General features: G+C 36.3%; 1 protein-coding gene across 1 annotated transcript; it reads right to left on the bottom strand.

The window, feature by feature from the left end:
- Window positions 1–403: 403 nt before the first annotated feature.
- LOC311084935 (complement factor D-like) lies at window positions 404–1,886 on the bottom strand. The gene is made up of 5 exons (XM_084117258.1): window positions 1,680–1,886; window positions 1,431–1,581; window positions 1,192–1,324; window positions 732–986; window positions 404–615 (listed from the first exon to the last, which is right to left on the bottom strand). Exons 1-5 carry the CDS (start codon window positions 1,741–1,743, stop codon window positions 472–474), a joined length of 747 nt encoding a protein of 248 aa, XP_083973384.1. The 5' UTR covers window positions 1,744–1,886; the 3' UTR covers window positions 404–471.
- Window positions 1,887–14,159: the final 12,273 nt, after the last annotated feature.

The raw sequence follows: 14,159 nt of genomic DNA on the forward strand, positions 1-14,159 counted from the left end.
TATATATATATATATATAGGCTTATAATATAATTGAATATATTAATATATAATTATATATATATATATATATATATATATATATGTATATATATATATATATTTAATATAATTTTAATATATATTTAATATAATTTTAATATATATTTAATATATATTGTAGTCTTTGAGCTTAAGAAGCTTAATTTATTATACCATATTTGCCTGATTTTTTCCCTGACCAACAGTTTTGAAGTTTTCAGACTTTCCCCATTCAAATAGATATGAGCCATACTTGCATGACTGGAATTGTAGGGTGTAACCAAGATGGCCACCAAGTGAACTAATGTAAAAGGTCTTTTGTGCCCCCATGTAATATTGTAACTTTATATGGTTGTGACAATGAAGACACTTGGAATGATTGATGCTTGTCATGTGATACTTTATTGAAAGAAGTTACGGAAGCATTCAATAACTTAACTCACTTCACATTTCAAATTATGTTGCCGATCCAATCGAGATATGGTGAAATCTTAGTATACACATTAGGATATTGAGGTGAATTGCACTGCTCATATCCAAACGATGTGACACCAACTGCAGTGTTTCCATGAACCAAAGGACCTCCTGAATCAAACTGTGAAGAAACAGATCAACACGTCACTAAAAATTAAATATACCGTGTCAGTTTAAACTCATTAATTGACATAACATAATCAAAGTATGTGAATCTTTTTTTTTTTTGGTACGTACAATGCAGGATCCACCACCACGGCCTTTTGTGCACATCATATTTGAGAGTGAGTATAACTCCCCCCATCTATAGCTACATTCTGTGTTATTCATTAAATACACATTTGCTTCCATTAGACGATCACTCTTTGGGCCACCAATCTTCATTATTCCCCAGCCGGCAACACTACAGAGAGAATTTGTTCCCAAGTCTTCGCCTTTCATTGGTAATGAGATCCTTTTAACATTGTTGTTTGCTTCAACTTTTTCCTGTAGCTGTAATTCAAAAACACAACCATTATTAATAAAAGATTTAGTCATCTTTATTAAGACTGGACTGCAGTTGTTTATACTGCTGTTTGTGTGGTTAGTACAAAAGCCCTGATTGCAAAAGAAATTCAAACACAGTGTGTGTCAGTTTTGTGCCACTGTTTCTTGATCAGATTCAATTTGAACAACTAAAAGTATTACAGTTTGTTACCCTCAAAAGCATGATGTCATTACGATTGTTTTTAAAGCTTGGATGCGGGATGTAAGACTTCACGTTGAAGCGATCTGAACTCTTGATCTTCCTTAAGTCATGAGCACCAACAACAACCGTCAGAATCTCAAATCTGTTGAAAGAGAAAGTCATGATAGTAATGTATGTCATTCAGCACACTGTATGGTTGCACTGCAGTTGTTGTGTCATTCAAAAGTGATTTCTAAACAAGCTTTTACCCATCCCAGCAATGTGCAGCAGTCAAGACAAACTCATCAGAAATGAGGAATCCACCGCAGATATGTTCCCCATTTGTCTGAAGAGAAACCATGTAAGGTCTGGAGTGGGGTTTGGCTTCTGTGCCGTTCACTATACCCACATTCACATGAGCTGAGAGAGAGAGAGCTGTCAGTCAACTTATTCAGCACATATACGAATCAAACATCCTTAAAAATCATCATAATTTACTGTAATATAATCAATCTCACCAGTGAAGGTCAGGTGTGGCAGCAGAGAAGCCAGCAGGAGCAGAGAGATGATGATGATGGTCATGATGATGATGACATAGAGGTCTCATGGCAAAACACTGTATAAATATACTGTAAAAGTGGGTGGAGTCACTGAGTTGCACCTAAGTCATTTTTTTTTTTTTTTTCTTGCAGTATGAGCAACACAGTGATGAAAAGATACTGTTCTTCCGGTATTGCAAGAAGATTCAACTTGATTTAGATGATAAGAATTGAGCATGTATGCATGCATTTTAGTACTTGGATATTTTCCAGCTCATAATACAGCTGATGTGCAGTTTGTTACCCTTAAAAGCACAATATCATTCCAAAAAGGCCAATATCTATATTGTTATATGTTTTGATGCAGGGTATACAAGGACAATCCTTCCAATTAGTTAGGCCATGATCAGCACATACGAATAAAACTCACCTCATACTATGGCTTCTTTGAAATACTTGATTCTGACTGGTCGACCCATTCTAAACTGTTGATTTATATTTTAAACGGCATCACTAAAGTAGTTCCAGGCGAGCTTTCACCGCATTAAATTTCCATGTCAATTCGCCAAATTATTTCAGTTATTCACAAGCCTATCACAGCAAAAGAATCAAAAACCGCACTCAGTGCCTATATATGCTCACGGGATGCAATTACAATGAGGAGAATTTTTATTATTATTATTATTATTTCACTCTAATGGTAAAACACTATAAGATAATTACTATCTAAATTAACAAAATTTTAGACATCGGGCAGAAACCTTGTATCTTCATATTTTGTCATTTTTTCCCCCATTCATCATTACTATTGGTCACCCTGTTTGTTGGTTCTGCTCTGCAAATATTTAACCAGGAAAACGTATTAAAAATAGCTTGTGAATAAACCTCGTATCTCCATTGGATCCTCAAACTCTCGGACAAACCTCATAACTCCACCTTACCTCTATCATAAAAGAAGTGTTTTAGATCATCTTTTCTGCAATGCAAGGGTAAATGGTAACACTTTATTTGACAGTGTCCTTGTTACATTTGTTACATGTACTTATCATAGTAATAGCAGTAAATTATGCATAATTACATGCAACTAACCCTCAACCAAATCCTAATCCTACCCTAACCCTATAGTAAGTACATGTAGTTAATTAATATTACTCAGTACTTAAATATATAATTACATTGTAACAGTGACACCTTAAAATAAAGTGAAACCGGGTAAATAAATGACTGAATGTTTGAATAAGCACAGTGTTTTCTTTACTCAAGAAACTCTCTCTATAAAGGCTAATGTTTTATGTATTTGAGAAGTGGAGAAGACTGCCTTAGTCTAGCATTTGTCGTCGAGAACTTCCTTAAATAGCATGTGCGTGTGTTTCATCCTAAGTTCTATTGGCGGACAAACACGTTTTGACATTCACTGGTCAAAACTCTATTTTAGATTGATCTATTGATTTTGGTTTGGTAGAATGTTAATTATATAATGACACATGCAAGTGTCTGACCATATATAAAGCCACAGTATCAACTTTGACAGCACAGTGTTTAATTATTCAAATATATCATAATATATTAGGTAAATAGGCCTACGGCCCTGCACTGATCAAGCAAATAAACATGACAAACCACAGGATAAAAATGTCAAACTATTAACATTTTTATCTTATTAACAGTTATCTTTTATTATCACTATAGCACATTCTAAATCTTTCTCACGATCTTTCACAGCCACATGTACACACAGACTAGTGCACAGAAAGTTATCAGCTCTGCACGCAATATTTTATCAATTAAAATAAGTTTCACTGCTGAAAAATACATAGGGTGAATTGCCCTAATGTGGGACACTGCCTAATGTGGGACACCTAAGGTCTAGTGTTTGTAGGTCCCCCATAAATACATGAATGACAGTGAAACTATGGGTTAGACAAAGCTGTGGTGTCATGTGATCAAAATCACATGACCTATCAAATGTCCAATCAAATTTGAGGGTGGAGCAATCATCAAACAGGAGGCACCTTGTGTGAAGACCATCCGAAGGCCATTGACATAGAGATTTAACAAGTTTGATATTAAGGAGTTAAATACATTTTAAACAATGCAATCCTGGTACTTTTTAGCCTAATATGCTTATGAAATGTTTGTCCATCAAAAAATAGTCTAACTTTGTGTGTATAAACTATATATTTTATATTTTTAACAAATTTCTTAGTGTCCCACATTAGGAAATGTGGTTTCCAAATCTGGGACAGCATGATCAGCCTAATGTGGGACAGTACTTCAATGAGTCAAAAATGTATGGTGGGTCATGGTTTGTGGGACAAACATGGTTATTTACATGGTTTTAGTCTTGTAATGCAATATTACAATACTGTTAATGCAGATTTTTACAGTAATGTGAATTTTTTATTCTTGAAGGGCGGTTTGAAGGCTCTTTTTTTGTGTGTATGTGTGCGTGTGCATGCCTACATATGTGTGTCTCTCTCTCTCTCTCTCTGTGTGTGTGTGTGTGTGTGTCATGTATGTGCCATGTATGTGTAAAAGGTATAGTTGACTTAAAATGAAAAATAGCTCTGAATTTAAAAATGCAGTAGAAAACCACTAAAGCAATTCCACTTTATTTTATGCATCTGATTAATTCAATGAAATGTATTTTAGATCACAATGGCAAAGGTGAGAAAGACAGGGACAGATTGTCACAGAAAGAGAGGCAGAAACAGGGAAAGGATAAGAGAAAGAAACTTAATCAGTGGAGGCAGGACAGGATGAAAAGAGCTATAGAGGAGTATTGTTGAGGATGGTGGGGTCCCTCAGCTGAGACTGTTGGCCAGGGCATGGAATGTCCCTATCTACTCTCCAGTGAATATAAAATAAAAGATTTTACTATTCTACATGTATCAATGTGATTTTTGGTCTTTTATCATAGATTTTTCAGTGTCCCACATTGGGGAAACGTTCTGTCCCACATTAGGAAGCTGCAGATTTTCTCAGACGACTTGCAATAAGAGCACTAATATGTCTATAATTTATCTTATGAATGGGTTATCTGAATTTTCTCTTTTGATTTGATTAGGATACATCCTGGGTTTTTTAAAATGGTATTGGGTGTGGATTTAATGTTTTGGTTACACATCGCAATATGTCACAGAAGTCTGAAGTGCAAAAAATGTCCCACATTAGGGCAATTCACCCTAGTATTTCTCAGTAGCAAGGCGATAACATCTGTGTCAGAGGTTGCTACCGAATGAGCCGCACAAATTCAGGAAATTCACTCTCTCTCTCTCTCTCTCTCTCTCTCTCTCTCTCTCTCTCTCTCTCTCTCTCTCGACCGAGATTGGTGAGCCCTGTCTTAAATGATGAAAGATTGGGATAGAATGCGTCAGAAGGTTCTACTCAAGTGTACTTTATTTTAGCTTGATAAATCTGGAAAAAAATAAAAATAATTTTGAGTTAAAGAATCTCACTTTATTATACCATAGTTATTCCAATTTTGGACATTTCTGCCTTTGCTCAATCAAAATGAGGTGTACTTGCTAATGTGAAATGACTTTAGCGCCCACCATGTAATTGTCATGGTTATTCTCTGTTTAGTTTGATTTTCATGAAGTTTTAGTTTGTTTCTCTTTACTTTCCTGTTTCCTTTGTTCTAGTTTGCCGCCACTTATCAGTTACCATAGATATTCATTTAATCCTCACAGCTGTTCATTATCGAGTTCATTCCAAGACAGCAAAATAGTGTCGGCCCAGATCCGGCCATCATCTGGACCATGTGGAATCCATGTGTACCAGATGTGGGCCGGATCTGGGCCGACACTGCCTGGGTTATCTTGTGTATTTAAGTTCCTTTTGGGTTTCTGTTGGTTGTCCTGTATTGTTTGTGCCATGCACACTGTCATATGTTGTTTGCTTTTGCTAAATAAACCTGGTTGTGACTTGATTCGTGACAGTAATATTGTAATTATATATGGTTGTGACAAGAAACACACTTTGACTGATTGATGCTTGCAATGTGATACTTTAATTGGGAAAAAAATCTGGATTTTTTTTTTTTTTGGAAGAATAAAGGAAAACTTCTTCCTTTTTTATTTTCAATGAAGTCACTTAACATTTCTAATATTTTCATAGATCCATGGAAGATACGGTGAAATCTTAGTATACACATTAGGATACTTAGGTGAATTACAGTGTTTAGGGTCACCGAAAGATGTGACACCAACTGCAGCTTTTTCACAAACCAAAGGACCTCCTGAATCCCCCTGTTAAGAAACACAGATCAACACGTCACTAAAATGCCATATCACAATTAAAACTCACTTCATAAAATGATTACATACTTTGCAGGATCCACCGTCGCCATATGCACACATCATCTGTGACTCTGAGTATTTCCATTTTTTTTTACATGTTGCGTTATCCATTATCTTCACTTTGGCCTCCATTAGACGATCACTCCCTTGGACACTTCATTGCCAGACGTCCCCAGCCCGCAACACTACAATCAGGATCTTTTTTGTCGATGGATTCTTTCTTTGGTAATGATATCCAATCTACACGTTTGCTTGGTTTGATTTTTTTCTCTAGCTGTAATTTAAAAGCATTCATTATTAACGAATAGATTTATCTTCCATTAGATTAAACCACAGTTTATAATTTTCTCATTTTTATATGAGGTTATAGTGCAGGAGCCCTGAAAGTGAATTTTTAGTTATTTTATTTTATTGTTTTGATTTTTTATTATTTTTTTTTTTTTTCTGCAACTGGAACAAGTGTATATATTTACCTGCAAAAGCATAATGTCATTCTTAATGTCCGGATGCTTGATGTAGGACTTTACTCCGATGCGGACTGAACCCTCACTCTCATTTTTTAGGTTATGTGCGCCAACCACAGCTGTCAGGATTTCATTTCTTTTGAAAGAAAGTAGTATTATTTCTCTCAGTTTTATGCATTCTTTTATAAAACTATATTGAGCATACTGATTTGATAACAAAAGTATGTAAACTATATACTACTGTCATTTCTCCATAAATAATCAATCTTTATTGCAGTTCAGACAAAAGTCTTACTTCTTTCGGCAATGTGCAGCAGTCAAGACAAACTCATCAGAAATGAGGAATCCACCACATTCATGTTCCCTGTTCTTCTGAAGAGAAACCATGTAAGGTCTGGAGTGGGGTTCGGCTTCTGTGCCGTTCACTATACCCACATTCACATGAGCTGAGAGAGAGAGAGAGAGAGAGAGAGTGAGTGAGTGAGAGAGAGAGAGAGTGAGAGCTGTCACCACACAAGAAACATCTTTATGAGGCCGTTTACACTACACTGTTTTCAACTAAAAACTGAACACATTTTTTATCGTTCATTTACATGACAATGCCGCTTTGAGGGCCTGAAAACACAAACTTGGGTTTCGAAGTGCAAGTTCTTGAAAACGATATGGTTATCTTCTCCGTGTAAACTACAAAAATGTGAATTTGTGTCATGCGCATGCGTATTACATGTTCAGTCTAAAGGCGCATAGTTTCTTTACAAAGTGACATCGCCAACTACTGGCCTGGTCTAAATAATAAAGCATTTTTAGTCACTTTTTTCGTAGATCCCTGTGAATGGGGATCGTTTTGACAATGTTATCATCTGTACACAAAAAAATGCAAAAGAAAAAATATCAGTTTTTAGCTGTTGTGGTGTAAATGTACCCTTAGTAATGAATCAATATGCAGTTCAGTTCAGTTAGTCTCACCAGTGAAGGTCAGGTGTGGCAGCAGAGAGGCCAGCAGGAGCACAGAGATGATGATGATGGTCATGATGAAGAAGACAATCAGTGAGCTCTCATGATAAAACACTGTATAAATATAAGGGTGGGTGGAGACAATGAGCTTTTTTTTTCAGTTTGTGGATGAGTAAGTATTTTTCTTGTTAATCCTTGTGGTCTCATTTCAGGTCATAGAGGGTTTGGCCGAGATCTAGAAGTACTAAGCAGGTCAGCATACATTTTGTTACTTGAATATTTTACAATTCATAACCTTAAATGTCAGTATAAATTGATGGAAAACCAACATAACCAACATACATACCCCAGGTGCTGTATATATGTATATATCTATGTGTGTGCACTCATCTTGTTTGTTTACAGCGGATGCCGATGAAGCGGCCGTAAACCGGAAACTGATATGCCGACAACTGACAATAGCGGAAGTTCGTCGCGACGCTTGTGCACATAGCCTATTGTCTTGATATTTTTCCCTTCTTCTGGAAAGTCATGGCAATTCTATCATGGCTCTTTTCTTTTGTTATTATAGCAAATGGGAATACAAATTTTTTTTATTTTATCTCATCTCCATTTCACTGCTATAGAAGTTTACCCAACTATGAGGACTTCTACTGAGAACAATAGAAATGTTAGAAGTCTTATTTAGACAGCTGGGGATGTTGACCTCTGGTGTTGAGTTGAAGTAATTGCAGGTTATGTTGGATGGATGACAAACTTGTTCCAAATAATATTCATTTAGGGTTAGGGTTCAACTTTAATAGATACATTTATCAAAATTAGAGGAAATAACGCAGGAAAATTTAGAAGGGAAGGGACGTGTATCTATATATTATAACATAATGGTAAAATATAATGAATCAACATTAGATTCAACATTAACTCACATTGCTACGGGCAAGTGGAAAGACTTTATTGTTCATTAATGGGAACCATATATGAACATGATGAAGCATTTGCGCCATATGATTCTAAAGAAGCATGCAAACTTTTACAGAGATCGGGCCATAAGTAGAGCTATTACACTTTAAAAGGGGGAGGGGGGACAACAAAAAACACATTTCAGTGATAAATGGCCTGAAAGTGCAAAAAGTGTTTTTTTTCCCTCTCTGATGTAAGTGTTTACAGGCTTGATAACGATTTTGTAATTAGCAGCTCAAGCATCAAGTGCTGAGACCCTATAGTTTTTTGTTTTATATGTCTTTTTTATTAGGGGTTCAAGCACATAGCACTGAAACCCTATTGTAATTGTTAAAATTTCCAAGGATGAGCATTCTCACCTAAAACTGATCGGGCAGACCAAACCAAGTCATAGAGACTTGAAACTTTGAGGGCTGGTAGTACTCACACCATCTACAACGTCACCAGGGCCCACCCTGATCGGCCTGATGGGAGCGCTACATATTTGACTGCCGCACGGCTAAAATTTTGGGTATTTTGGAGTTTTTGTAAACTAGTCCTAGGTTTTTTTGGCCCGATCCTGCAGCAAGATTCTCTGGAGTCAGATTGTCAATAATTATATCAAAAAGTTAAAATTTCGATTAAAGGTGGGTTATGTGATTCTCTTTTTTGTCCATTTTTTCAAAATCACTTGAAATCCTATTCCTAACCCACTTACAGCCACTGAGTTAGAAGCACTGAAATGAAAATTTAGCAATTTAATCATCTGTGGAACGGGCAGGACTCGAAAAACTCCAGCCAATCATTTCCAAGACCATCTAGAATCATTGGACAGTAAGTTTGTCAATCAAACGGTCGTACCATACCCCCCTCCCCCCATCATGTCCATGTTCTTCGAATGGGTGGAGTCAGGGCCAGCGTTGGAGGAAAGAAGGTAGGACCATTTGAGTTGTGTATCTTCAAAATCTGCCGGCCGTTTTGCAAATCCCATATCCTACCTTTAATGGTCTCTAAAACGGATAACTCGTGAACGGAATGAGATATTGAAAGCACATGTGTATGGGCTCAATCTTTGGTCAAGTGAAAATAATCGTGGCGATCGGATGCTTGGTGGTGCTATAAACAGAAAAAAATACAAAAACCACAAACCAAAAGTGTCATGCAGTATCTTGGTCCAAGGTGCCATGGTTGTTTATGAGGACATTTGCATATCTCGAAAAACATGGCTGCCATCGGCCAATGAAGTTTGTGCACCTATTAGATGAGGTTAATGTTGGCCGATCAGAACGAAACTTGGTGGGCATGTTCGACTCATGGCCCTAGAGGCCTGTAAGAATTTTGAAAGAAATCACCACTAGCTGGTGCAAACGAGTTTTACGCCTCTGTAATCACGTGGTGTTTCACATATCCCCACAATATTTATATCATTTGATAGATCTCCTCATACTGAACAACTTTTCCTCATTAAAATATTGCTGTCAATCAATTTTCTCATTAAATATTCACAATTTTGTTAAAAACTTACATTTGCTAACTAGTCTAGGTTTTTTGCCCAACCTCAATAAAACCAACGCAGTGAAATAATCTGGACACTCTAGATCAATAATTATCAAAAAATGTTTAACTTTAACCTTTGGGGAGCTATAACAGGGTCATAAATAATAATGGGCCAGGCAAAATATTCTCAAAAGCCTATAAATCCTATAGGAAAACTCAAAACTAGGTGCTTTTATAAAGATCGGACCATAGGTGGCGTTATAACTGTTAAAAAGCTTTAAAAACCATTTTCCTATGGTAAATTGAATGTATTGGCTGTAAATGGTCTTTTCCATCTATGATCATATGATAATATTCATATCATTTGTTATATCTGCTCATTTTGAACGACTTTGCCTCAAGAACCACTGCTGTCAAACAAATCGTTCATTAAATATTTGAGAATAATTTAAACAGCTATTGTAAACGGAGCGTTCTTTGATCGTTGACACATTCACATTGTTGAAAATAAATATCCACATTCCTAGCATTGGGATCCTTTGGAAGGTAATGTTATTTTTAGTTCTAGCAGAGAGACTCGGGAGATAAAATGATATAACGAAGCATATATTTATTAACAGCCCAGCAAGCAATTATTTATAAAGTTCTTTGGCATAGCGCATAGAGTTCTTTGGCATAGTCCGTAGCGCGCAATCCGAGGGTAGCGGAAACTGCATTTCCTGCCTGAAGATGAAGGCAGGGGCGCAACCGACCCCTGGGAGGTATGGGAAGGGACCATCCTGGGGGTGGTGGGGAGGATGGAGGTAATTGTCAGCGTCTTGTCAGATTGTCAGATTATGCTCCGTTATATAAACAACCCAGTTTGCTGGGTAAATTTTTTTATTTTTTTATTTTTACTCAAATCCTGGAGGCCTTTCCAGGACTGTTTTAATTTTAATTTAGACTAAACTAATTGTTTTACTTATAAAATATTTTCTTTTCTTTTCTTTTCTTTTTTTAATTTCAGTTTTCCCCCCTTCAAGTAGATATGAGCCGTACTTGCATGACTGAAAATTGAGGGTGTTGCCATGATGGCCACCAAGTGAACTGCTAAATGATTTTAACTTCAGTTTTTAGGTTTCTTTATTCTTTCAGAGAAGATTGTGAAGGTATGATGAAACCATGATTGATTTTACTTTTAATTTAGTTTAGTTTGAATCTTCTTATGAAGATTTCAGATGACCCAAAACCTGTGAAGAGATTACGCCAACCCCTACGAAGACTTCAGATAATGCCAACTCTGAATCAACATGCACCACTCCCACATTTTCTATATATAGTAATCATTATGATCACAACTTGTAAACTGTAAAAAAAAAAAAAAAAAAAACGTTGCTGCCTTAAATTTTTAAGTACAATCAACTTGGATGTTTATGTAATTTCAACTTAAATTACATTAAACTGACGTTAAAAAAAATGCTGAATCTTTTTTTATTTTATTAAAATTGCTTAACTCATTTTGATGAGTTAAAGCAATGTAAAAACATGATGTCATGACTAATTTGTCATAATTTTTTACAATGTAATAATTGATTTTATGAGATCCTTGTATCTGCCTAAATTAATACAAGATATCAGCTAACTGCATGATTTGTATTATTTTAGCACTGTATATTTTTGTCATATGGACATTACTTTCACAGTCACCTCTGATAACAGATTACTCTAAATTGTAATGTAGAAACATGTATTTTTCTGTAAAGCTGCTTTGAAATGATAATGTGTTGTGAAAAGCGCAATACAAATAAATGTGAATTGAATACAAAATGCATGATTTTAGCTTAGAAAAAAATTACAGTCTTACTTCTTTCGGCAATGTGCAGCAGTCAAGACAAACTCATCAGAAATGAGGAATCCACCACAGATATGTCGAGAGTTCTTCTGAAGAGAAACCATGTAAGGTCTGGAGTGGGGTTTGGCTTCTGTGGAGTGCCCTCTAAAAAATAATTCTGTGGCTTAGTAAATATTACAGTAATATTTAAGTTTATTAACTGTCATTAAAGGGATAGTTCACCCAAAAATGAAAATTATGTCATCATTTACTCTCCCTCAAGTTGTTTTAAACCTGTATGCATTTCTTTCTTCTTCTGAACACAAAAGAAGATATTTTGAAGAATGTCGGTAACCAGACAGTTGATGGATTCCATTGACTAAAAAACCCTCAATACTGGTTACCGACATTCTTCAAAATATCTTCTTTTGTGTTCAGCAGAAGAAAGAAATGCATACAGGTTTGAAACAACTTGAGGGAGAGTGAATGATGACATAATTTTCATTTAAAAAGTGAACTTACAGAAATTAACTGTTGGCATATTTGTTTCATATCAATAATGTCCAGTTTGTCCTGTTGGACATGACACACAGCAATACTGTTAAGTGTCACTTGTGCCATTGTTCTGAGCCGTGTTTTCAGTCGAGCACTGACACTTCTTTCAGCCTCAGTTGATGAGACTGGGATGACAAGGGTTTCAACTTCATCAAACATTCCTCTCATTTCAACAAGACCAAGCAATGTTGTGTTTTATGTTTTATGGGGAGTGGACTTTTTACAGACATAATGATTTTATACTGTACAAACGGTATATTATATCCCCCTACACTAACCCTGCCTATCACAGAAAACTTTCTGCATTTTTACATTTTCAGCTGTTTTCCAGAAATAAATAAATAAATCCCCACAAGGACAAGTATCCATCTTTGTGGTGACATTTTGTCCCTATAATGTAGTGTTACACACACACGTAAGCATACACAATCTCTCTCTCTCTCTCTCTCTCTCTCTCTCTAGCGATTGTCAAACTAACGATTGTTCGCCACTTATCCCGCGATTGTAATACAGTAGTAAAAACTGATTTGTCCCGCATTTTTGTGCACAGAACTGTTGATTTCTCCCTAGCTTACCGCATCTAGGTTTCCTTCGGAGGAGCATTGCCGCTTCACAACCAGAGCCTCTCACAAGTTAGAAAAAACAAAGCCAATCAGTTTAGCGATGTGTGTTAAGCAGGCGGGACTCATAACCGTTTGTGTACCGTGAATTGCGCATTTTTCACAGAACGCTCTTGTAAGAGATTTTAATCTAAATAAGATGTTTCCTGATTAAATAAAATAAGCCCAATACATTAAAACCACAAGACACAACCGGACAACAGTGGTTATATATAAATATATTTTAGGTTTTGATCGAAATTATTGTTAGGGACATAGTCATTGACATTGACAACAGACATTGTCAGTGTCACTGGATATTGGTAGGGACACGTCCCTAGCGTCCCTACTAAATTCTACGCCCCAGGGCCTGTATCCCTAAAGATTCTGAGAATCCTCTCAGAGAGCTCCTAACTTAACCTAAAAATTCCTTGCCAGGAGTTTTAGCTTAGAAGTGATTCCAGAACATTTTCAGTGAACTCTGAGCAAGGAATGGATGGAAAATCCTATCTTAGTGAGGAGGTGTGGTTGACCCCGTTGCTAGGTATGAGTCATCATTTCAAAAGCCGTGATTGGTTGATCCTACAAGTTTGATGAAAATGAACTTTTGGTGATAATGAGCAAAGGATGTACCCTCAAATCAATAAACATAATTATACACTCTAATCTTATGCAGACTGTAATTGTAAATAATATTTCACATTCAAGAAAATATCTGGAAAATGAATAGTAAGCTGTAGGGGTTATAGCCTAACATTAGAATCTAAAATATATGAAAACTTAAGCTCATTACACCCTGTTCAAATAATGATTTGTGTCTTATTTGCTCATATTAATATCCTAGCTGGCATATTTTGTACTTTCACTCCCATATGGACCCCATTGAAAACAAGATGGCCTATCTCAAGGGGCAGTCCTTAATGAAGTAGAAATTGCAACGTTACAACTCAGTGTGGTCTTAACGAGGGTAACACAGCTCAGCTTTTATCAATGTCTGTGATTGCTGGCTGGTCTATTTATGAAGGCTTGTTAACAAATATCCTACAAACACAGAAAATGGAGAAAAAAAAGGAATCGCAAGCCAAACTGGACTGAGGAGCAAGGTTTGTTGCTCTAAGGAGATCCACCACAAACATGATTCCTGCACGATCCAATCTGTAGCGTCTCAATAATTCCCTGTCATCCAGTGTTTGCAGGACATCTCTCCTGCCTCCTCTGTTGGCCATTTTGTGCAGCTGTTTAGGGGAACTCCTAAGCCACTAAAAGTCCTCTTCCCTGCTCTTAGCAGATCTCGCCTTAGGAGCCCTTTTAAGCGCTAGGAATCTTGAGGAATAGCTTTT

The sequence above is a fragment of the Abramis brama genome (genome assembly GCF_963993115.1).
Source record: "Abramis brama genome assembly, chromosome: 6".
NCBI lineage: Eukaryota > Metazoa > Chordata > Actinopteri > Cypriniformes > Leuciscidae > Abramis > Abramis brama.